The sequence below is a fragment of the Alosa sapidissima genome, chromosome 21 (genome assembly GCF_018492685.1).
Source record: "Alosa sapidissima isolate fAloSap1 chromosome 21, fAloSap1.pri, whole genome shotgun sequence".
Classification (NCBI taxonomy): Eukaryota; Metazoa; Chordata; class Actinopteri; order Clupeiformes; family Clupeidae; genus Alosa; species Alosa sapidissima.
The window spans coordinates 18,788,728-18,813,250 of record NC_055977.1 but is presented as its reverse complement, the minus strand read 5'-3'; the positions used below and the strand labels follow the sequence as shown (position 1 = coordinate 18,813,250).

General features: G+C 43.7%; 1 protein-coding gene across 1 annotated transcript; it reads right to left on the bottom strand.

Moving 5' to 3' along the window:
- Positions 1-895: 895 nt before the first annotated feature.
- On the bottom strand, positions 896-24,464 carry eppk1 (epiplakin 1). Its single transcript, XM_042076161.1, has 2 exons — positions 24,388-24,464; positions 896-20,541 (listed from the first exon to the last, which is right to left on the bottom strand). The coding sequence occupies exon 2, from the start codon at positions 20,531-20,533 to the stop codon at positions 1,415-1,417; it is 19,119 nt and encodes a 6,372-aa protein (XP_041932095.1). The 5' UTR covers positions 20,534-20,541; positions 24,388-24,464; the 3' UTR covers positions 896-1,414.
- Positions 24,465-24,523: the final 59 nt, after the last annotated feature.

Genomic DNA, 24,523 nt, shown 5'->3' with positions numbered 1-24,523 from the left:
ATTTGAGGATTTCTCATTATTCAGAGGACAGAGGTTGCATTTAAAGTTATGCAAATTAATTCACTGATACTAATTTTGCCCCCACTCTAAGGCATTTTGTTTACCAATATGAGTCCAATTGTCACATCCATAACGCTGGAACTGCCCTCTAAAGTCCTATGAAATCTTCAGAAATGTCTGATAACTTCAGGCACAAAGAAAGAAAGAAAGAAAGAAAAAAACTCATGCAGATTAGGCTACTGAGAGGAGAGGAGGGCCATGCAGAAGCATGTTGCCAAATAGCGCAAGCGGGCCCCTTCACACTTTGGCCCAAGCGAAAAAGAAGAAATAAAGGTATTTTTTGTAAAAATTAGTCATTTTGTAGTTTGTTTTCTTTATAAATCTCTGGTTTTAGGCAACTTTATACTCCAAGGAAGCTATGCACTATTGGCAACAGTGTCACTCGCTTTGTTTTGCTATGAAATGGCCATTTCCCTCTTCACGCACCCTTCTCACCTTTTTCACCCCTGACCCGTTTTCATGCCTGTACTATAAATACCTGGCAAAGTTTCATAAAGGTACAGCAAAGAGAAATGTAACAATTTATTTATAGATAATTATTCTTCCAACAAGAAATATATGTCCTTTATCTGAATGGTTGCCAAGCAACGTCGAGACACAGCTACTTGAACTTTTTAAGTTATGGTAGCGCAGAACGAAATGCGGTCAAGGTGTGTGTTTATCAAAGATTCTATAGTTAACTTTATCAACCGTCTCTGTGTTTATGCATTTTACAACGGCATCAAACGCGATTCAGCCAAGATCACAATCAAGGACCGGAACGTTTAAGTCCTTGATCCTATAAGTTTTAGAAAATGTAGGCTAAATAAGAAATAAAAGAGGTACAGTCAGCTGGTTAGTTTTAGTTATGAGGACACAGAGGATTTTATTTTCTCTTTTATTGCCCTGTGCAAAGCAGTATGCCATAAAGCATGAAGAAAGTCAGCATTAAAGTTATATACATTTTCATTCAATTCCAGATTAAAACCTTTTTATTTATCTCATGAATAATCTTCTGCAGTTATTTTACTCAGAATTTAACAGATGTATCAAATACAAATAAAAAAAAATGTTACATTATTAGAAAGAACAGATTTTGTAAACACATAAAGTAGTTGCAATATTTTTTACCTTCAACATCATAGACATTGTTTTTTTATTATTAATGACTTATCTGAGGCCCTTTTAGACCTGATATATGGCACATATAATAAATATAATTAGTACATGAAATGGCAAATAGCAAATGTTAATAGCAAATGTTTAGTAAATAATAGACCTTCTCACAATTTGCAGTAGAGTATTTAAGAAAAAAGTACATGGTAAATTTTCCTAACTGAAAAGACCCGGTCAAAAGAACATTCCTGGCTCTCATTTATTTCTTTAGACTAAGTAAACTCAGACCTGTGTTAAGATCTATCACACACCTCTCTACCAGCTGCAGATATGTGAGGTTCTCCTTGGTGTTGGGATCAAAGAAGCCCTTGGTGTCATCATCTGGATCTAAGAGGATCTGGTTCATTTCTTCATCAAAGTAGCCCCTCTGGTAGGCCACTTCTACTGGCACTCGATGGCTGTATACTGGATCGATGATCCCACCTGTAGCAATTTGAGCCTCCAGTAGACGTATGCCGTGATCCTTTACAATAAGGTCTTTCTTCAAGGCCTGGAACAGAGAGATTGTGCCGCCAGTGTAAGGGTCTGTGTAGCCAGTGACGGCCCTCTCTGCTGATAGCAGTTTGCTCTTCCATTCCAACCCGATCACGCCTGCAGCAGCGGCTTCCTCCACCGACAACTTCCTGTTGTTGACTGGGTCAATGATAAAACCAGTTGCAGCTTGAGCTTCCAGCAGAACAAGAGATGTTCCAGGTGTCAGCAGTCCTTTGGTTTTGGCCTCAGAAATGCTTAGAGTTTCTTTAGTGGATTGAACATAGACTCCAGCAATGCTGTTAGTGCCTTGCAGGTACCTGCGCACAGAGTCCATTTCACTCACATGGTCCACAGTGACTTTGCCAGCACTGAGGTCATCATAAAGGTCCTTGCCAATGATTTTGGACTGCAACAGCTCATCAGCTGTCACATCCTTCCTAATTCCATGGAATGATTTAGTTGTTGTTGTAGTGATAGTTGTTGTCTTTGTGCTTTGAGACGTAGACTTTTCTTCTTTTTGTTCAGTTTTTGTTGAGGAGGTTTTGTTTTGAATGATTGTCAGTACCTGTTCCATAAAGTATTCAATTGTAATTGCTCCATTTTTGTACTGCTGCACAAGATCTCTCCGTTTCTCCTCAGTGATGTACATGGAGTAAAGGAGCTCCCACAGCGAAGCTGTCTGTCCAGAGAACTTGCCTCCTGCCTTTGTTGTGGTGGTGGACTTGAGAATGGTCTTTGTGTGTTCATCAACGAAAAAGTAAAACTCTCCTTTTTTTGCAATTACAAGCAGGCTGAGTCCTGTGACAGGATCTCTCACACACCTCTCTACCAGCTGCAGATATGTGAGGTTCTCCTTGGTGTTGGGATCAAAGAAGCCCTTGGTGTCATCATCTGGATCTAAGAGGATCTGGTTCATTTCTTCATCAAAGTAGCCCCTCTGGTAGGCCACTTCTACTGGCACTCGATGGCTGTATACTGGATCGATGATCCCACCTGTAGCAATTTGAGCCTCCAGTAGACGTATGCCGTGATCCTTTACAATAAGGTCTTTCTTCAAGGCCTGGAACAGAGAGATTGTGCCGCCAGTGTAAGGGTCTGTGTAGCCAGTGACGGCCCTCTCTGCTGATAGCAGTTTGCTCTTCCATTCCAACCCGATCACGCCTGCAGCAGCGGCTTCCTCCACCGACAACTTCCTGTTGTTGACTGGGTCAATGATAAAACCAGTTGCAGCTTGAGCTTCCAGCAGAACAAGAGATGTTCCAGGTGTCAGCAGTCCTTTGGTTTTGGCCTCAGAAATGCTTAGAGTTTCTTTAGTGGATTGAACATAGACTCCAGCAATGCTGTTAGTGCCTTGCAGGTACCTGCGCACAGAGTCCATTTCACTCACATGGTCCACAGTGACTTTGCCAGCACTGAGGTCATCATAAAGGTCCTTGCCAATGATTTTGGACTGCAACAGCTCATCAGCTGTCACATCCTTCCTAATTCCATGGAATGATTTAGTTGTTGTTGTAGTGATAGTTGTTGTCTTTGTGCTTTGAGACGTAGACTTTTCTTCTTTTTGTTCAGTTTTTGTTGAGGAGGTTTTGTTTTGAATGATTGTCAGTACCTGTTCCATAAAGTATTCAATTGTAATTGCTCCATTTTTGTACTGCTGCACAAGATCTCTCCGTTTCTCCTCAGTGATGTACATGGAGTAAAGGAGCTCCCACAGCGAAGCTGTCTGTCCAGAGAACTTGCCTCCTGCCTTTGTTGTGGTGGTGGACTTGAGAATGGTCTTTGTGTGTTCATCAACGAAAAAGTAAAACTCTCCTTTTTTTGCAATTACAAGCAGGCTGAGTCCTGTGACAGGATCTCTCACACACCTCTCTACCAGCTGCAGATATGTGAGGTTCTCCTTGGTGTTGGGATCAAAGAAGCCCTTGGTGTCATCATCTGGATCTAAGAGGATCTGGTTCATTTCTTCATCAAAGTAGCCCCTCTGGTAGGCCACTTCTACTGGCACTCGATGGCTGTATACTGGATCGATGATCCCACCTGTAGCAATTTGAGCCTCCAGTAGACGTATGCCGTGATCCTTTACAATAAGGTCTTTCTTCAAGGCCTGGAACAGAGAGATTGTGCCGCCAGTGTAAGGGTCTGTGTAGCCAGTGACGGCCCTCTCTGCTGATAGCAGTTTGCTCTTCCATTCCAACCCGATCACGCCTGCAGCAGCGGCTTCCTCCACCGACAACTTCCTGTTGTTGACTGGGTCAATGATAAAACCAGTTGCAGCTTGAGCTTCCAGCAGAACAAGAGATGTTCCAGGTGTCAGCAGTCCTTTGGTTTTGGCCTCAGAAATGCTTAGAGTTTCTTTAGTGGATTGAACATAGACTCCAGCAATGCTGTTAGTGCCTTGCAGGTACCTGCGCACAGAGTCCATTTCACTCACATGGTCCACAGTGACTTTGCCAGCACTGAGGTCATCATAAAGGTCCTTGCCAATGATTTTGGACTGCAACAGCTCATCAGCTGTCACATCCTTCCTAATTCCATGGAATGATTTAGTTGTTGTTGTAGTGATAGTTGTTGTCTTTGTGCTTTGAGACGTAGACTTTTCTTCTTTTTGTTCAGTTTTTGTTGAGGAGGTTTTGTTTTGAATGATTGTCAGTACCTGTTCCATAAAGTATTCAATTGTAATTGCTCCATTTTTGTACTGCTGCACAAGATCTCTCCGTTTCTCCTCAGTGATGTACATGGAGTAAAGGAGCTCCCACAGCGAAGCTGTCTGTCCAGAGAACTTGCCTCCTGCCTTTGTTGTGGTGGTGGACTTGAGAATGGTCTTTGTGTGTTCATCAACGAAAAAGTAAAACTCTCCTTTTTTTGCAATTACAAGCAGGCTGAGTCCTGTGACAGGATCTCTCACACACCTCTCTACCAGCTGCAGATATGTGAGGTTCTCCTTGGTGTTGGGATCAAAGAAGCCCTTGGTGTCATCATCTGGATCTAAGAGGATCTGGTTCATTTCTTCATCAAAGTAGCCCCTCTGGTAGGCCACTTCTACTGGCACTCGATGGCTGTATACTGGATCGATGATCCCACCTGTAGCAATTTGAGCCTCCAGTAGACGTATGCCGTGATCCTTTACAATAAGGTCTTTCTTCAAGGCCTGGAACAGAGAGATTGTGCCGCCAGTGTAAGGGTCTGTGTAGCCAGTGACGGCCCTCTCTGCTGATAGCAGTTTGCTCTTCCATTCCAACCCGATCACGCCTGCAGCAGCGGCTTCCTCCACCGACAACTTCCTGTTGTTGACTGGGTCAATGATAAAACCAGTTGCAGCTTGAGCTTCCAGCAGAACAAGAGATGTTCCAGGTGTCAGCAGTCCTTTGGTTTTGGCCTCAGAAATGCTTAGAGTTTCTTTAGTGGATTGAACATAGACTCCAGCAATGCTGTTAGTGCCTTGCAGGTACCTGCGCACAGAGTCCATTTCACTCACATGGTCCACAGTGACTTTGCCAGCACTGAGGTCATCATAAAGGTCCTTGCCAATGATTTTGGACTGCAACAGCTCATCAGCTGTCACATCCTTCCTAATTCCATGGAATGATTTAGTTGTTGTTGTAGTGATAGTTGTTGTCTTTGTGCTTTGAGACGTAGACTTTTCTTCTTTTTGTTCAGTTTTTGTTGAGGAGGTTTTGTTTTGAATGATTGTCAGTACCTGTTCCATAAAGTATTCAATTGTAATTGCTCCATTTTTGTACTGCTGCACAAGATCTCTCCGTTTCTCCTCAGTGATGTACATGGAGTAAAGGAGCTCCCACAGCGAAGCTGTCTGTCCAGAGAACTTGCCTCCTGCCTTTGTTGTGGTGGTGGACTTGAGAATGGTCTTTGTGTGTTCATCAACGAAAAAGTAAAACTCTCCTTTTTTTGCAATTACAAGCAGGCTGAGTCCTGTGACAGGATCTCTCACACACCTCTCTACCAGCTGCAGATATGTGAGGTTCTCCTTGGTGTTGGGATCAAAGAAGCCCTTGGTGTCATCATCTGGATCTAAGAGGATCTGGTTCATTTCTTCATCAAAGTAGCCCCTCTGGTAGGCCACTTCTACTGGCACTCGATGGCTGTATACTGGATCGATGATCCCACCTGTAGCAATTTGAGCCTCCAGTAGACGTATGCCGTGATCCTTTACAATAAGGTCTTTCTTCAAGGCCTGGAACAGAGAGATTGTGCCGCCAGTGTAAGGGTCTGTGTAGCCAGTGACGGCCCTCTCTGCTGATAGCAGTTTGCTCTTCCATTCCAACCCGATCACGCCTGCAGCAGCGGCTTCCTCCACCGACAACTTCCTGTTGTTGACTGGGTCAATGATAAAACCAGTTGCAGCTTGAGCTTCCAGCAGAACAAGAGATGTTCCAGGTGTCAGCAGTCCTTTGGTTTTGGCCTCAGAAATGCTTAGAGTTTCTTTAGTGGATTGAACATAGACTCCAGCAATGCTGTTAGTGCCTTGCAGGTACCTGCGCACAGAGTCCATTTCACTCACATGGTCCACAGTGACTTTGCCAGCACTGAGGTCATCATAAAGGTCCTTGCCAATGATTTTGGACTGCAACAGCTCATCAGCTGTCACATCCTTCCTAATTCCATGGAATGATTTAGTTGTTGTTGTAGTGATAGTTGTTGTCTTTGTGCTTTGAGACGTAGACTTTTCTTCTTTTTGTTCAGTTTTTGTTGAGGAGGTTTTGTTTTGAATGATTGTCAGTACCTGTTCCATAAAGTATTCAATTGTAATTGCTCCATTTTTGTACTGCTGCACAAGATCTCTCCGTTTCTCCTCAGTGATGTACATGGAGTAAAGGAGCTCCCACAGCGAAGCTGTCTGTCCAGAGAACTTGCCTCCTGCCTTTGTTGTGGTGGTGGACTTGAGAATGGTCTTTGTGTGTTCATCAACGAAAAAGTAAAACTCTCCTTTTTTTGCAATTACAAGCAGGCTGAGTCCTGTGACAGGATCTCTCACACACCTCTCTACCAGCTGCAGATATGTGAGGTTCTCCTTGGTGTTGGGATCAAAGAAGCCCTTGGTGTCATCATCTGGATCTAAGAGGATCTGGTTCATTTCTTCATCAAAGTAGCCCCTCTGGTAGGCCACTTCTACTGGCACTCGATGGCTGTATACTGGATCGATGATCCCACCTGTAGCAATTTGAGCCTCCAGTAGACGTATGCCGTGATCCTTTACAATAAGGTCTTTCTTCAAGGCCTGGAACAGAGAGATTGTGCCGCCAGTGTAAGGGTCTGTGTAGCCAGTGACGGCCCTCTCTGCTGATAGCAGTTTGCTCTTCCATTCCAACCCGATCACGCCTGCAGCAGCGGCTTCCTCCACCGACAACTTCCTGTTGTTGACTGGGTCAATGATAAAACCAGTTGCAGCTTGAGCTTCCAGCAGAACAAGAGATGTTCCAGGTGTCAGCAGTCCTTTGGTTTTGGCCTCAGAAATGCTTAGAGTTTCTTTAGTGGATTGAACATAGACTCCAGCAATGCTGTTAGTGCCTTGCAGGTACCTGCGCACAGAGTCCATTTCACTCACATGGTCCACAGTGACTTTGCCAGCACTGAGGTCATCATAAAGGTCCTTGCCAATGATTTTGGACTGCAACAGCTCATCAGCTGTCACATCCTTCCTAATTCCATGGAATGATTTAGTTGTTGTTGTAGTGATAGTTGTTGTCTTTGTGCTTTGAGACGTAGACTTTTCTTCTTTTTGTTCAGTTTTTGTTGAGGAGGTTTTGTTTTGAATGATTGTCAGTACCTGTTCCATAAAGTATTCAATTGTAATTGCTCCATTTTTGTACTGCTGCACAAGATCTCTCCGTTTCTCCTCAGTGATGTACATGGAGTAAAGGAGCTCCCACAGCGAAGCTGTCTGTCCAGAGAACTTGCCTCCTGCCTTTGTTGTGGTGGTGGACTTGAGAATGGTCTTTGTGTGTTCATCAACGAAAAAGTAAAACTCTCCTTTTTTTGCAATTACAAGCAGGCTGAGTCCTGTGACAGGATCTCTCACACACCTCTCTACCAGCTGCAGATATGTGAGGTTCTCCTTGGTGTTGGGATCAAAGAAGCCCTTGGTGTCATCATCTGGATCTAAGAGGATCTGGTTCATTTCTTCATCAAAGTAGCCCCTCTGGTAGGCCACTTCTACTGGCACTCGATGGCTGTATACTGGATCGATGATCCCACCTGTAGCAATTTGAGCCTCCAGTAGACGTATGCCGTGATCCTTTACAATAAGGTCTTTCTTCAAGGCCTGGAACAGAGAGATTGTGCCGCCAGTGTAAGGGTCTGTGTAGCCAGTGACGGCCCTCTCTGCTGATAGCAGTTTGCTCTTCCATTCCAACCCGATCACGCCTGCAGCAGCGGCTTCCTCCACCGACAACTTCCTGTTGTTGACTGGGTCAATGATAAAACCAGTTGCAGCTTGAGCTTCCAGCAGAACAAGAGATGTTCCAGGTGTCAGCAGTCCTTTGGTTTTGGCCTCAGAAATGCTTAGAGTTTCTTTAGTGGATTGAACATAGACTCCAGCAATGCTGTTAGTGCCTTGCAGGTACCTGCGCACAGAGTCCATTTCACTCACATGGTCCACAGTGACTTTGCCAGCACTGAGGTCATCATAAAGGTCCTTGCCAATGATTTTGGACTGCAACAGCTCATCAGCTGTCACATCCTTCCTAATTCCATGGAATGATTTAGTTGTTGTTGTAGTGATAGTTGTTGTCTTTGTGCTTTGAGACGTAGACTTTTCTTCTTTTTGTTCAGTTTTTGTTGAGGAGGTTTTGTTTTGAATGATTGTCAGTACCTGTTCCATAAAGTATTCAATTGTAATTGCTCCATTTTTGTACTGCTGCACAAGATCTCTCCGTTTCTCCTCAGTGATGTACATGGAGTAAAGGAGCTCCCACAGCGAAGCTGTCTGTCCAGAGAACTTGCCTCCTGCCTTTGTTGTGGTGGTGGACTTGAGAATGGTCTTTGTGTGTTCATCAACGAAAAAGTAAAACTCTCCTTTTTTTGCAATTACAAGCAGGCTGAGTCCTGTGACAGGATCTCTCACACACCTCTCTACCAGCTGCAGATATGTGAGGTTCTCCTTGGTGTTGGGATCAAAGAAGCCCTTGGTGTCATCATCTGGATCTAAGAGGATCTGGTTCATTTCTTCATCAAAGTAGCCCCTCTGGTAGGCCACTTCTACTGGCACTCGATGGCTGTATACTGGATCGATGATCCCACCTGTAGCAATTTGAGCCTCCAGTAGACGTATGCCGTGATCCTTTACAATAAGGTCTTTCTTCAAGGCCTGGAACAGAGAGATTGTGCCGCCAGTGTAAGGGTCTGTGTAGCCAGTGACGGCCCTCTCTGCTGATAGCAGTTTGCTCTTCCATTCCAACCCGATCACGCCTGCAGCAGCGGCTTCCTCCACCGACAACTTCCTGTTGTTGACTGGGTCAATGATAAAACCAGTTGCAGCTTGAGCTTCCAGCAGAACAAGAGATGTTCCAGGTGTCAGCAGTCCTTTGGTTTTGGCCTCAGAAATGCTTAGAGTTTCTTTAGTGGATTGAACATAGACTCCAGCAATGCTGTTAGTGCCTTGCAGGTACCTGCGCACAGAGTCCATTTCACTCACATGGTCCACAGTGACTTTGCCAGCACTGAGGTCATCATAAAGGTCCTTGCCAATGATTTTGGACTGCAACAGCTCATCAGCTGTCACATCCTTCCTAATTCCATGGAATGATTTAGTTGTTGTTGTAGTGATAGTTGTTGTCTTTGTGCTTTGAGACGTAGACTTTTCTTCTTTTTGTTCAGTTTTTGTTGAGGAGGTTTTGTTTTGAATGATTGTCAGTACCTGTTCCATAAAGTATTCAATTGTAATTGCTCCATTTTTGTACTGCTGCACAAGATCTCTCCGTTTCTCCTCAGTGATGTACATGGAGTAAAGGAGCTCCCACAGCGAAGCTGTCTGTCCAGAGAACTTGCCTCCTGCCTTTGTTGTGGTGGTGGACTTGAGAATGGTCTTTGTGTGTTCATCAACGAAAAAGTAAAACTCTCCTTTTTTTGCAATTACAAGCAGGCTGAGTCCTGTGACAGGATCTCTCACACACCTCTCTACCAGCTGCAGATATGTGAGGTTCTCCTTGGTGTTGGGATCAAAGAAGCCCTTGGTGTCATCATCTGGATCTAAGAGGATCTGGTTCATTTCTTCATCAAAGTAGCCCCTCTGGTAGGCCACTTCTACTGGCACTCGATGGCTGTATACTGGATCGATGATCCCACCTGTAGCAATTTGAGCCTCCAGTAGACGTATGCCGTGATCCTTTACAATAAGGTCTTTCTTCAAGGCCTGGAACAGAGAGATTGTGCCGCCAGTGTAAGGGTCTGTGTAGCCAGTGACGGCCCTCTCTGCTGATAGCAGTTTGCTCTTCCATTCCAACCCGATCACGCCTGCAGCAGCGGCTTCCTCCACCGACAACTTCCTGTTGTTGACTGGGTCAATGATAAAACCAGTTGCAGCTTGAGCTTCCAGCAGAACAAGAGATGTTCCAGGTGTCAGCAGTCCTTTGGTTTTGGCCTCAGAAATGCTTAGAGTTTCTTTAGTGGATTGAACATAGACTCCAGCAATGCTGTTAGTGCCTTGCAGGTACCTGCGCACAGAGTCCATTTCACTCACATGGTCCACAGTGACTTTGCCAGCACTGAGGTCATCATAAAGGTCCTTGCCAATGATTTTGGACTGCAACAGCTCATCAGCTGTCACATCCTTCCTAATTCCATGGAATGATTTAGTTGTTGTTGTAGTGATAGTTGTTGTCTTTGTGCTTTGAGACGTAGACTTTTCTTCTTTTTGTTCAGTTTTTGTTGAGGAGGTTTTGTTTTGAATGATTGTCAGTACCTGTTCCATAAAGTATTCAATTGTAATTGCTCCATTTTTGTACTGCTGCACAAGATCTCTCCGTTTCTCCTCAGTGATGTACATGGAGTAAAGGAGCTCCCACAGCGAAGCTGTCTGTCCAGAGAACTTGCCTCCTGCCTTTGTTGTGGTGGTGGACTTGAGAATGGTCTTTGTGTGTTCATCAACGAAAAAGTAAAACTCTCCTTTTTTTGCAATTACAAGCAGGCTGAGTCCTGTGACAGGATCTCTCACACACCTCTCTACCAGCTGCAGATATGTGAGGTTCTCCTTGGTGTTGGGATCAAAGAAGCCCTTGGTGTCATCATCTGGATCTAAGAGGATCTGGTTCATTTCTTCATCAAAGTAGCCCCTCTGGTAGGCCACTTCTACTGGCACTCGATGGCTGTATACTGGATCGATGATCCCACCTGTAGCAATTTGAGCCTCCAGTAGACGTATGCCGTGATCCTTTACAATAAGGTCTTTCTTCAAGGCCTGGAACAGAGAGATTGTGCCGCCAGTGTAAGGGTCTGTGTAGCCAGTGACGGCCCTCTCTGCTGATAGCAGTTTGCTCTTCCATTCCAACCCGATCACGCCTGCAGCAGCGGCTTCCTCCACCGACAACTTCCTGTTGTTGACTGGGTCAATGATAAAACCAGTTGCAGCTTGAGCTTCCAGCAGAACAAGAGATGTTCCAGGTGTCAGCAGTCCTTTGGTTTTGGCCTCAGAAATGCTTAGAGTTTCTTTAGTGGATTGAACATAGACTCCAGCAATGCTGTTAGTGCCTTGCAGGTACCTGCGCACAGAGTCCATTTCACTCACATGGTCCACAGTGACTTTGCCAGCACTGAGGTCATCATAAAGGTCCTTGCCAATGATTTTGGACTGCAACAGCTCATCAGCTGTCACATCCTTCCTAATTCCATGGAATGATTTAGTTGTTGTTGTAGTGATAGTTGTTGTCTTTGTGCTTTGAGACGTAGACTTTTCTTCTTTTTGTTCAGTTTTTGTTGAGGAGGTTTTGTTTTGAATGATTGTCAGTACCTGTTCCATAAAGTATTCAATTGTAATTGCTCCATTTTTGTACTGCTGCACAAGATCTCTCCGTTTCTCCTCAGTGATGTACATGGAGTAAAGGAGCTCCCACAGCGAAGCTGTCTGTCCAGAGAACTTGCCTCCTGCCTTTGTTGTGGTGGTGGACTTGAGAATGGTCTTTGTGTGTTCATCAACGAAAAAGTAAAACTCTCCTTTTTTTGCAATTACAAGCAGGCTGAGTCCTGTGACAGGATCTCTCACACACCTCTCTACCAGCTGCAGATATGTGAGGTTCTCCTTGGTGTTGGGATCAAAGAAGCCCTTGGTGTCATCATCTGGATCTAAGAGGATCTGGTTCATTTCTTCATCAAAGTAGCCCCTCTGGTAGGCCACTTCTACTGGCACTCGATGGCTGTATACTGGATCGATGATCCCACCTGTAGCAATTTGAGCCTCCAGTAGACGTATGCCGTGATCCTTTACAATAAGGTCTTTCTTCAAGGCCTGGAACAGAGAGATTGTGCCGCCAGTGTAAGGGTCTGTGTAGCCAGTGACGGCCCTCTCTGCTGATAGCAGTTTGCTCTTCCATTCCAACCCGATCACGCCTGCAGCAGCGGCTTCCTCCACCGACAACTTCCTGTTGTTGACTGGGTCAATGATAAAACCAGTTGCAGCTTGAGCTTCCAGCAGAACAAGAGATGTTCCAGGTGTCAGCAGTCCTTTGGTTTTGGCCTCAGAAATGCTTAGAGTTTCTTTAGTGGATTGAACATAGACTCCAGCAATGCTGTTAGTGCCTTGCAGGTACCTGCGCACAGAGTCCATTTCACTCACATGGTCCACAGTGACTTTGCCAGCACTGAGGTCATCATAAAGGTCCTTGCCAATGATTTTGGACTGCAACAGCTCATCAGCTGTCACATCCTTCCTAATTCCATGGAATGATTTAGTTGTTGTTGTAGTGATAGTTGTTGTCTTTGTGCTTTGAGACGTAGACTTTTCTTCTTTTTGTTCAGTTTTTGTTGAGGAGGTTTTGTTTTGAATGATTGTCAGTACCTGTTCCATAAAGTATTCAATTGTAATTGCTCCATTTTTGTACTGCTGCACAAGATCTCTCCGTTTCTCCTCAGTGATGTACATGGAGTAAAGGAGCTCCCACAGCGAAGCTGTCTGTCCAGAGAACTTGCCTCCTGCCTTTGTTGTGGTGGTGGACTTGAGAATGGTCTTTGTGTGTTCATCAACGAAAAAGTAAAACTCTCCTTTTTTTGCAATTACAAGCAGGCTGAGTCCTGTGACAGGATCTCTCACACACCTCTCTACCAGCTGCAGATATGTGAGGTTCTCCTTGGTGTTGGGATCAAAGAAGCCCTTGGTGTCATCATCTGGATCTAAGAGGATCTGGTTCATTTCTTCATCAAAGTAGCCCCTCTGGTAGGCCACTTCTACTGGCACTCGATGGCTGTATACTGGATCGATGATCCCACCTGTAGCAATTTGAGCCTCCAGTAGACGTATGCCGTGATCCTTTACAATAAGGTCTTTCTTCAAGGCCTGGAACAGAGAGATTGTGCCGCCAGTGTAAGGGTCTGTGTAGCCAGTGACGGCCCTCTCTGCTGATAGCAGTTTGCTCTTCCATTCCAACCCGATCACGCCTGCAGCAGCGGCTTCCTCCACCGACAACTTCCTGTTGTTGACTGGGTCAATGACAAAACCAGTTGCAGCTTGAGCTTCCAGCAGAACAAGAGATGTTCCAGGTGTCAGCAGTCCTTTGGTTTTGGCCTCAGAAATGCTTAGAGTTTCTTTAGTGGATTGAACATAGACTCCAGCAATGCTGTTAGTGCCTTGCAGGTACCTGCGCACAGAGTCCATTTCACTCACATGGTCCACAGTGACTTTGCCAGCACTGAGGTCATTATAAAGGTCCTTGCCAATGATTTTGGACTGCAACAGCTCATCAGCTGTCACATCCTTCCTAATTCCATGGAATGATTTAGTTGTTGTTGTAGTGATAGTTGTTGTCTTTGTGCTTTGAGATGTAGACTTTTCTTCTTTTTGTTCAGTTTTTGTTGAGGAGGTTTTGTTTTGAATGATTGTCAGTACCTGTTCCATAAAGTATTCAATTGTAATTGCTCCATTTTTGTACTGCTGCACAAGATCTCTCCGTTTCTCCTCAGTGATGTACATGGAGTAAAGGAGCTCCCACAGCGAAGCTGTCTGTCCAGAGAACTTGCCTCCTGCCTTTGTTGTGGTGGTGGACTTGAGAATGGTCTTTGTGTGTTCATCAACGAAAAAGTAAAACTCTCCTTTTTTTGCAATTACAAGCAGGCTGAGTCCTGTGACAGGATCTCTCACACACCTCTCTACCAGCTGCAGATATGTGAGGTTCTCCTTGGTGTTGGGATCAAAGAAGCCCTTGGTGTCATCATCTGGATCTAAGAGGATCTGGTTCATTTCTTCATCAAAGTAGCCCCTCTGGTAGGCCACTTCTACTGGCACTCGATGGCTGTATACTGGATCGATGATCCCACCTGTAGCAATTTGAGCCTCCAGTAGACGTATGCCGTGATCCTTTACAATAAGGTCTTTCTTCAAGGCCTGGAACAGAGAGATTGTGCCGCCAGTGTAAGGGTCTGTGTAGCCAGTGACGGCCCTCTCTGCTGATAGCAGTTTGCTCTTCCATTCCAACCCGATCACGCCTGCAGCAGCGGCTTCCTCCACCGACAACTTCCTGTTGTTGACTGGGTCAATGATAAAACCAGTTGCAGCTTGAGCTTCCAGCAGAACAAGAGATGTTCCAGGTGTCAGCAGTCCTTTGGTTTTGGCCTCAGAAATGCTTAGAGTTTCTTTAGTGGATTGAACATAGACTCCAGCAATGCTGTTAGTGCCTTGCAGGTACCTGCGCACAGAGTCCATTTCACTCACATGGTCCACAGTGACTTTGCCAGCACTGAGGTCATCATAAAGGTCCTTGCCAATGATTTTGGACTGCAACAGCTCATCAGCTGTCACATCCTTCCTAATTCCATGGAATGATTTAGTTGTTGTTGTAGTGATAGTTGTTGTCTTTGTGCTTTGAGACGTAGACTTTTCTTCTTTTTGTTCAGTTTTTGTTGAGGAGGTTTTGTTTTGAATGATTGTCAGTACCTGTTCCATAAAGTATTCAATTGTAATTGCTCCATTTTTGTACTGCTGCACAAGATCTCTCCGTTTCTCCTCAGTGATGTACATGGAGTAAAGGAGCTCCCACAGCGAAGCTGTCTGTCCAGAGAACTTGCCTCCTGCCTTTGTTGTGGTGGTGGACTTGAGAATGGTCTTTGTGTGTTCATCAACGAAAAAGTAAAACTCTCCTTTTTTTGCAATTACAAGCAGGCTGAGTCCTGTGACAGGATCTCTCACACACCTCTCTACCAGCTGCAGATATGTGAGGTTCTCCTTGGTGTTGGGATCAAAGAAGCCCTTGGTGTCATCATCTGGATCTAAGAGGATCTGGTTCATTTCTTCATCAAAGTAGCCCCTCTGGTAGGCCACTTCTACTGGCACTCGATGGCTGTATACTGGATCGATGATCCCACCTGTAGCAATTTGAGCCTCCAGTAGACGTATGCCGTGATCCTTTACAATAAGGTCTTTCTTCAAGGCCTGGAACAGAGAGATTGTGCCGCCAGTGTAAGGGTCTGTGTAGCCAGTGACGGCCCTCTCTGCTGATAGCAGTTTGCTCTTCCATTCCAACCCGATCACGCCTGCAGCAGCGGCTTCCTCCACCGACAACTTCCTGTTGTTGACTGGGTCAATGACAAAACCAGTTGCAGCTTGAGCTTCCAGCAGAACAAGAGATGTTCCAGGTGTCAGCAGTCCTTTGGTTTTGGCCTCAGAAATGCTTAGAGTTTCTTTAGTGGATTGAACATAGACTCCAGCAATGCTGTTAGTGCCTTGCAGGTACCTGCGCACAGAGTCCATTTCACTCACATGGTCCACAGTGACTTTGCCAGCACTGAGGTCATTATAAAGGTCCTTGCCAATGATTTTGGACTGCAACAGCTCATCAGCTGTCACATCCTTCCTAATTCCATGGAATGATTTAGTTGTTGTTGTAGTGATAGTTGTTGTCTTTGTGCTTTGAGATGTAGACTTTTCTTCTTTTTGTTCAGTTTTTGTTGAGGAGGTTTTGTTTTGAATGATTGTCAGTACCTGTTCCATAAAGTATTCAATTGTAATTGCTCCATTTTTGTACTGCTGCACAAGATCTCTCCGTTTCTCCTCAGTGATGTACATGGAGTAAAGGAGTTCCCACAGAGACACCTCATGTCCTCTAAATTTACCCTTTGCTTTTTTTGTTATTGTTGACTTTAGAATTGTCTTTGTATTTTCATCAATAAAGAAGTAGAATTCTCCTTTTTTCACTATTGCAAGCAGGCTGAGTCCTGTGGTTGGGTCAATCACACACCTCTCTATTAGTTGCAAATAAGTAAGGTTTTCCTTAGTGTTTGGATCAAAGAAACCCTTTGTGTCATCATCTGGATCTAACAGGATCTGGTTAATTTCCTCATCAAAGTAGCCCCTCTGGTAGGCGACCTCTATGGGCACTCGATGGCTGTGAACTGGGTCAATAATTCCACCAGTGGCTATCTGTGCCTCAAGAAGGCGAATTCCATGATCTTTGACTATAAGATCTTTTTTCAAGGCCTGGAACAGGGAGATGGTTCCGCCAGTGTAAGGATCATTGTAGCCAGTGACAGCCCTTTCTGCTGACAGCAGTTTTGCCTTCCATTCTGCACCCACCACACCTGCAGTAACTGCCTCCTCTACAGACAGTTTTCTGTTGTTGACTGGGTCAATGACAAAGCCAGTGGCAGCCTGAGCTTCCAGCAGGACCAGAGATGTTCCAGTTGTCAGCAGTCCTTTGGCTTTGGCCTCATAGATGCTCATGATCTGTTTTGTTGACTCAATTCTTACCCCTGCAATGCTGTTTGTTACAGTGAGATATTTTTTAATTGAGTCCATTTCAATCAGGTCTTCATCTGTGATTTCACCTTTTATGATCTGATCTAAGACATCTTTTGATATAATTTTTGATTCAAACAGTTGGCTTGCAGAAACTTGTTTTCTTAATCCTTTAAACTTATGTTTCTCTGTAGTCGCCTCTTCTACAATTGCAGTCACTAGAACAACTATTTCCTCAATTGTGAGTCGTCTCTCTTTGATGTCAAGTATTAATTGAGTTCTCTTTTTGACAGATATGTATTCTGAGTGCAGAAGTTCCCACACTGTCACTTGCTTCCCTGCCAATTTCCCAGCCTTGAGATGTATGGACTTTAGTTTGAAAATGTTCTCAATTTCCTCATCTGTAAGCAGATTTGTGTTGCTCCGTTCAGTAGTTTCAATTGTTGTTGTGACCTGTGTAACAATCTGCTGAATAGTTATCGAAGACATTCCATACTTTTCCAGAATCTTCTGCCTTTCGTAGTCGTTGAAGTATTCTGAGTGAAGTAACTCCCACAGTGAAATGCATTTGCCAGAGTATTGGCCAATAGAGATATTCACCAGGTGCTTCTCAAAATCTCTTTTCATTTTTTCCATGGATTTCACCTTTTGTGTTTGTTCTTCAGCTTCTCCTTTTTTCTTCAGTGGCAAGAGAAGGAACCCCGTCTGTGGGTCTGTGGTGCACTGCTGCAACAACTCCATGTAGGTCATGTTCTTGTGTGTGTTTGGGTCAAAAAACCCTTTTGTGTCATCAGTGGGGTCTGTCAGAGTCTTATTCATATCAGCATCAAAATAACCCCTTTTGTACGCCACCTCAATGGGTAAATGTATACAATATATTGGGTCAATTATACCGCCTGTTGCTATCTGGGCTTCAAGGAGACGAATACCATGCTGTTTCAGAATCAGATCTTTCTGGATTGCTTGGAAGAGTGAAATTTTCTTGCCACTATAGGGATCTGTGTATCCCGTCACTGCCTGCTCTGCTGATAGGAGTTTCTCATAAAGCTCTGGTCCGATCACTCGCTGCTTTGTAGCCTGGTCCACAGTAAGTTTTTCATTTTTCACCGGATCAATGATGTAGCCTGTTGCAGCCTGAGCTTCCAGAAGGCACAAAGCTGTCCCAGGAGTCAAGAGACCTTTTCTCTTGGCATCGTAGATGCCTATTTTCTGATTGGATGGCTGCAGAATTACTCCAGCAATAGAGCTTGTCCCTCTCAGGTATTTGGCCACTGTTCCAGTCTGTAGAATGTCTTCTTGAGTTAGCCTCCCCTCAATTAGAGCTTCATATGTTTCATCTCCAAGAACTCCTGCATCTTTGAGTGCTGAAACACTGATGGTGCTCCTCAGAGTTGCAAAATGTAAACTTGGCTCCTTCTTACCCTCTTTGGTCTTGATCATTTCCACAATCAAAGTGATTATTTTCTCAATGGTAATCTGTCTTGACTTGTAAAGTTTGAGCAGGTCCTGTCTTTTGTCCTCTGACAAATACTCAGAGTTCAGAAGTTCCCAAAGTGTGACCTGTTTATTTTTGAACCGGCCATATTTTACACTGACATATGTCTTTTTGAATGTCTTTGTATGTTCCTGTATATTCACCCTGTGATCCTTCCCTTTCAGAGGCAAGAGGCAGAGGCCTGTGTTAAAGTCAATAACACACCTGTCCATGAGCTCCAGGTAGGTCAGATTCTCCTGAGTGTTTGGGTCAAAGAACCCTTTTGTGTCATCTGTAGGATCACTGAGTATCTGATTCATCTCCACATTAAAGTATCCCCTTTTATATGCCACATGGACTGGAATGCGATGACTATTTATGGGGTCAATGATCCCCCCTGTTGCAATCTGTGCCTCCAGCAGGCGAATACCATGATCTTTTACGATGAGATCTTTCTGCATGGCCTGAAATAAAGAGATTGTCTTGCCATCGTGTGGATTTTTGTAGCCTGTCACTGCTCTTTCTGCTGAGAGTAGCTTTGCTTGAAGCTCTGGTCCCACTACTTTATTTTTTACAGCATCTTTCACTGAGAATTTTTTGTTTGAGACTGGATCAATTACAAAACCTGTAGCTGCCTGAGCTTCAAGCAGAATGAGACTGGTTCCAGGTCTTAGTTTACCTTTTGTTTGGGCTTGATATATGGACATTATCTGTGAGTCTGGTAGCAAAATTCCAGCAATGCTTGATTTTCCTTGTAGGTATGTCTTCACCTCCTCCTCCTTCATAATGTCGGTGGTAGTTTTTTTCCCTGTGCTTAGTTGTTGAAGGACATTTTTGGTAATAATGTCAGCCTCTACCAGTTGTTCTGCTGTGACGGTTTCTCTTATTCCTTCAAATGTAATCTTGGCTGACTTTACTGAATGTTCAATGATCTCAAGCACCTTTGTAATGACAACCTGAATTGTGAGTGTCCTCTCACGGTACTGTTGAATGATATCTCTCCGTTGTTTTTCACTGAGGTACTCTGACATCATTAGTTCCCAAAGTGAGGTCTTCATTCCCATATATTTGCCATAGGTGACTGTCACCATGACTTCCTTAAAAGTCAGTTTGGTTTCATAGTCAATGAATGTGTAGTTTAAGCCACCAGACTCTGATTTGATTGGCAGAAGACAGAGTCCAGTGGCTGGGTCAATGACACTGCGTTCCATCAGCTGCAAATAGGTCAGATTTTCCTTTGTGTTTGGGTCAAAGAACCCCTTGGTGTCGTCGCCAGGGTCCTCTAGAATGGCATTCATTTCCTCATTAAACAGACCTCTCTCATAGGCAACATCCACTGGCAGTCGATGACTGTTTATTGGGTCAATTAGTCCTCCTGTAGCAATCTGAGCTTCCAGCAGTCTGATTCCATGCTCCTTTATGATGAGCTCCTTTGATAGCGCCTGAAATAAGGATATTATATTACCAGTGTAGGGGTCTTTATAGCCAGTGACAGCCCGTTCAGCAGAAAGCAATTTGGTGTGATACTCTGGACCAACAATCCTATCTCGGACAGCATCATCCACACTGTACTTTTTATTTTTGACAGGATCAATCAAGAATCCAGTTGCAGCTTGCGCCTCCAAAAGAATCAGTGCTGTTCCAGGCATGAGGATGCCCTCTTTCATGGCTTGGTAGATGCTCATCCTTTTGCCAGATGACATCAGTGCAAGACCAGCAATGCTTCCTTTTCCTTCCAAGTATTCTTTCACGGTCTCCATGAGCATCACATCTTGGGTGGTAGTTTGGCCTTTTTGAAGGTTGTCATACGTGTCCTTGTCAATGATTTTTGATGCCAGGAGCTCCGTAGAAGATACTGCTCTGCGCAGTCCTTTAAAGGTAATGCAAATGGGTAGGAGATGCAATCCACTTCCAGTATCTACCGTACACTTTTTCAGTAGTTGCTTGTAGTTAAGTTGTTCTTGTGAGATTGGATCGTTGAACACTTTCAGGGCTTCTTCTTGACTGTCTAGAAGATCTTTGTCATAGTACCCCTTCTTACTCGCTGACTCTACTGAAATAAAGGTCTTCTCAACAGGGTCATAAATACCTGCTGTTGCTGCTTGAGCCTCCAGCAGCCTCGCTCCAACATCACAGGGAATGACATTCTTCTGAATTGCTTGAAAAACCGAGATGGCTTCATTGGTGTATGGATCTGTGTAGCCTACAAGGGCTTTCTCAGCAAACAGAAGTTTCTCTTTCATCTCTGGCCCAACTATGCCATTGTTCACAGCTTCCTCCACCGAAAACTTCTTGTTATTAATGGCATCCACTATGCCGACTGTAGCAGCCTGAGCCTCTAGGAGAGCTTGACATGCTCCTGGTTTCAGCAGACGTTTCTTCATTGCTTGGTATATGGTGAGTGTTTCTTTGGTCTTCTCAAGAAACACACCAGCCACAACACTGCTGGATTGGCCATTTTCTGCCACATTTGACTCCATCTTTAGTTCTGTGAATAAAAAAGAGTTTAGATTAAAAAGATATCCTCACATTAATATTTGTAATGCCTGCTAAGATAAACCAACTAGGCCTGCTGAAAATTACATAATGCATTGCATAATTGTTATGGGGTGATGTTTATCTTCAGTCTTTTTGTTTTGATCTGGGCTAATGGACAAATTAACTTTTGGATTAACCAATGATATGGTGTGGACCAGACACAGAAATGTTATGGGACAGGTGCTCAAGCTCAAAAAGTGCAGTCTCACATAATTAGAACTCAAAAACAGTTGTTTGAGAACAGCATTAATTGAAAATTGATGCCATAAGTTAAAATAAAATGGTAAAATAAAAAGAAATGACATTAGAAATAGTATCTTGTACAACTGGCACTGCGGGGGCGGGAGGGGGGGGGGGGGGGGGGGTCGTGGTATAGTGACTAAGGAGCTGGGCTAGCAGGCAGTAGCCTGAAAAGTTCTGGGTTCAATTCCTGGCTCCCTCTGTTGTGACCTTGAGCAAGGCACTTAACCCTGAGGTGCTCTCAGGAGGATGGCCCTTGTAATATAATATATGACATAATACATATCATGTACGTCACTTTGGATAAATGAATACATGTAATGTAAATGTTATCAAGTCCAAGGGTAAAGCAGGTGTTTGGGGTCTGCATCCAGATGCACCACCTGGGGTCTGTGCACTTGCCTGCATACAGGCTTAAAATGGTTGGCCCTCACCCTTCAATATTGCTGCTAAATGCAAACCAGAGGCTTAATAGTTCTCAAAAAAAGAGGACAAAAACACTGTCCATCTAAGGCAAGAACTGACACTGCCTTTGCCGAGCTGTATGTGATTTTTCATTTAGCTGCCCTCGACAGCATGTGTTTGCCATGACCATTATTTTAAACAAATATGTATTCTTTAACTTTATGAGGTCAGCAAACTTCTGTTTGGATTACATCCAGATACACTTGGCACATCTCCAAAAACACATACCCCGCAGTAACATTTGTCTGGTTAAATTATGTTATGTAACTAAGTGTCCTCCCTATGTTGACATAAAACATTACTTTTTCTACTAGAAGCATGCAGGCAAGCTGTCATGGAAACCAGTTAATGAGCTAACAGAGGAATGTGAATATACCTTGTGTATCATGATGAACAGTTGTACTGCATTTATCAACACCAATTATATGGGAGATACAGTTCATCCATCCCATGGGCAACAGGCAGTGTTCCAAACCTCACCATGTACACAATGCAAACAAATGCCCCTTTACTTTGTGCAAGCTCTGTCAAATTGTTTTAAATTATAAGCATTCTAAGAGGTATAAAATGCAAAACAACTTTCTGAGCAGCAGTCAGAATTGAGTTAGTGGGAATACAAATGATTATTGCATTAATTAATACATGAGCCAGCTCATCATGATTAGTGAGGTTACACTGTGTTCTGTGTATAAGGGAGGTTTAGGATCTTTATGTACTAAAGACACTGATACATCATTATGACATTGCTGCATTAATGAATATATTTTTTTCTTGACAAGATATGCCCAGGAGTCATAAAATTAAAGGAATTATGTGTTCAAGACATGCATTGACATGGAACTGTTGAGCAAACCAGAAAAGCCGGAAGCTCAAGAAACCCTTGGAGAATGGAATTCAAAGTAAAAGTAACAGAAACTTGTCCTTACTGGACCTATTGTCAGGGAACTATTGTCAATATATTTCCATTGTCATGGAAAGGCATGTAAGGCATTCCCTAACTGAGGCTCAGCCAACTGAGCCTGACCATCACTGTGTAAAGAAGAAACTGATAAAGAAGCTGATAATGACTAGCTAAACATTGCTATATTTACTATAGAAAGTATATGCGATGTCAATTCATGCATAACATTTTTAACTTTTCAAATGTATGGTAGATATGTCTTCACTGAACAATTAGCCTCTGGACTAAGTTATACATTCTCACGGGTGAGGGGATGAGCAGGCGTAGCATTTTGGAAAAATTCTTGATAACAGTAGGCCTACTGCCACAGGCACAAAGCTGAAGAAACACAGGAGTGACGTAATAACATTGAAGCGAATACCATAGAGTGGTTCAGTCAAATCTCTGATCAAAATCCTACTGAGAATCTATGCCACTCCAGTTCAAGAGGGGGGGGGGGGCATTGCAAGCTTCTTCTTAAAAACAGGACAGACAAGCTCTCCTCAGTTCACAGTACACAATCTCCCTGCTAACACAACAGACATGCTATTTGGTAAGGGAAATTCCTTGGACACTCACATCTACTTTAATTGATGAGTTTTCCATTCTGACTACTGTTTCGGTGGTGAGCTGCGCAGACACAGGAGACGACGAAAGGTTCACAATGGCATTGATCCAATGGCATAGCCACTGTACCAAGTGGACGCAGAAGCATAAACCAAACTTAAGTGCATCCACCCTAGGAAGGCAGAATCAACTATTATGATCACCTATCAACTATTTAATTTGTACATAGTTGACAATGCTCTTCTGACTGGCTGGTTATCTATACCAGTTCGGGTTCTAGAGTCTACTCTGACATTTGGCTAAGTAAACAGCAGTTTAAATAAGAATAAACTATCCATCACATCCATCAGACCTTCTGTAATACACAGCCTTGTGTAGTGACACTATAACGGATGTGAGTGTGCAAGGATTTCCCCTCACTGAATAGCATTTCTTTTGTTATCCTCTCATGAAACTGAATGACTTCACTGAGAAAACTCGCTTGCCCACCTGCTCTTACTATTAAAAAAACCAAAACAATAATAGATACAGTATACTGACTTAGTGTAAATTCAAAAACAGTTATTGACATTATAGAGCACATTGATAGAACATTTTAATATGAAAGACTAAATAGTTTGAATCTAGTTTGTGGTTTCAGCATTTCACACTTTTGCAGATGATGGATGACATCTTTGAGCAGTACTAGTCTCTGTTAGTGTTGGACATAAGCCAGCATTCAGGGAGTGGGTTATATGGGGAAACAATCTGATATGTGTTTTACCTAAACTGGAAAAGCATGCTCAGAGGTGAGCCAATGCATGATAACATTAAGTAGCTTTGTTGAAAACACCAGAACACTTGCTCTCAACTATAATAGAATCACATTAATGCAATTCACTGCATAATGAAACTGAACTCTCAGTCCAAAGATTTGTCTACAGCCAAGCATATGTTTTGCAATACCACCTCTTTGTCAGTGCATGCCTGTGTTTGTTTTGGCAGCAACACATTTTGAGCCATACAGAGATACCAAATGGTCATAAACTCGCATAGCTCAGCCTGCAGGGAGGATTGGTCAAAGGTGCAAGTACTGTATCTGTGTGAGTTAACACTCCCAGCATCCATGCCAAGCGAGGTGAAAAGACTCTGCTCTGCACCACACACACTCCTTTCCTGTTTGTACTGGTGAAGCATGGCTCACATTATAATGCTAAACAACGCACTCTGACAAGAATTTTGAGAATACATACAAGTGGAATTAATGACTTCACAAAGAAAAGCATTGTGCTCACTTGCACACTTGAGAGTTTTTATGGCCCCGACACACCTCAGTGCTTGCAACAATAAAAAAGCAAAAAAAAAAACCTAGCACTAAAAACCACTTAACTGTGTCATTCATGGCATAGATACATTTCTAGAAAAGTTTGTTGACCTCTTTGCTCAAGTTAGATGTGTCTTAGGCCTACTTTTCATACTGACATACACAACAAAAACTGGCCAACAAGTAAACCCTACATACTAAAAGCGTTCCACAACTAAGTGAGGCACTCAAGTGTTAGTCAGGAAAGGGAAAGCTTGTTCATTAGACAGAAGGTGACCTACCTATAAACCCTCCAGATGCAAAGGTTGGGGGACCGGGACTGTCTGCTACAGGAGATCTCCTTCTCTTAACCCCAGTGCAGAACAAACAGTGCAGCTCTGCTGTTTAGCTTTAAAATGAGTCGGTCAGGCAGGCCCC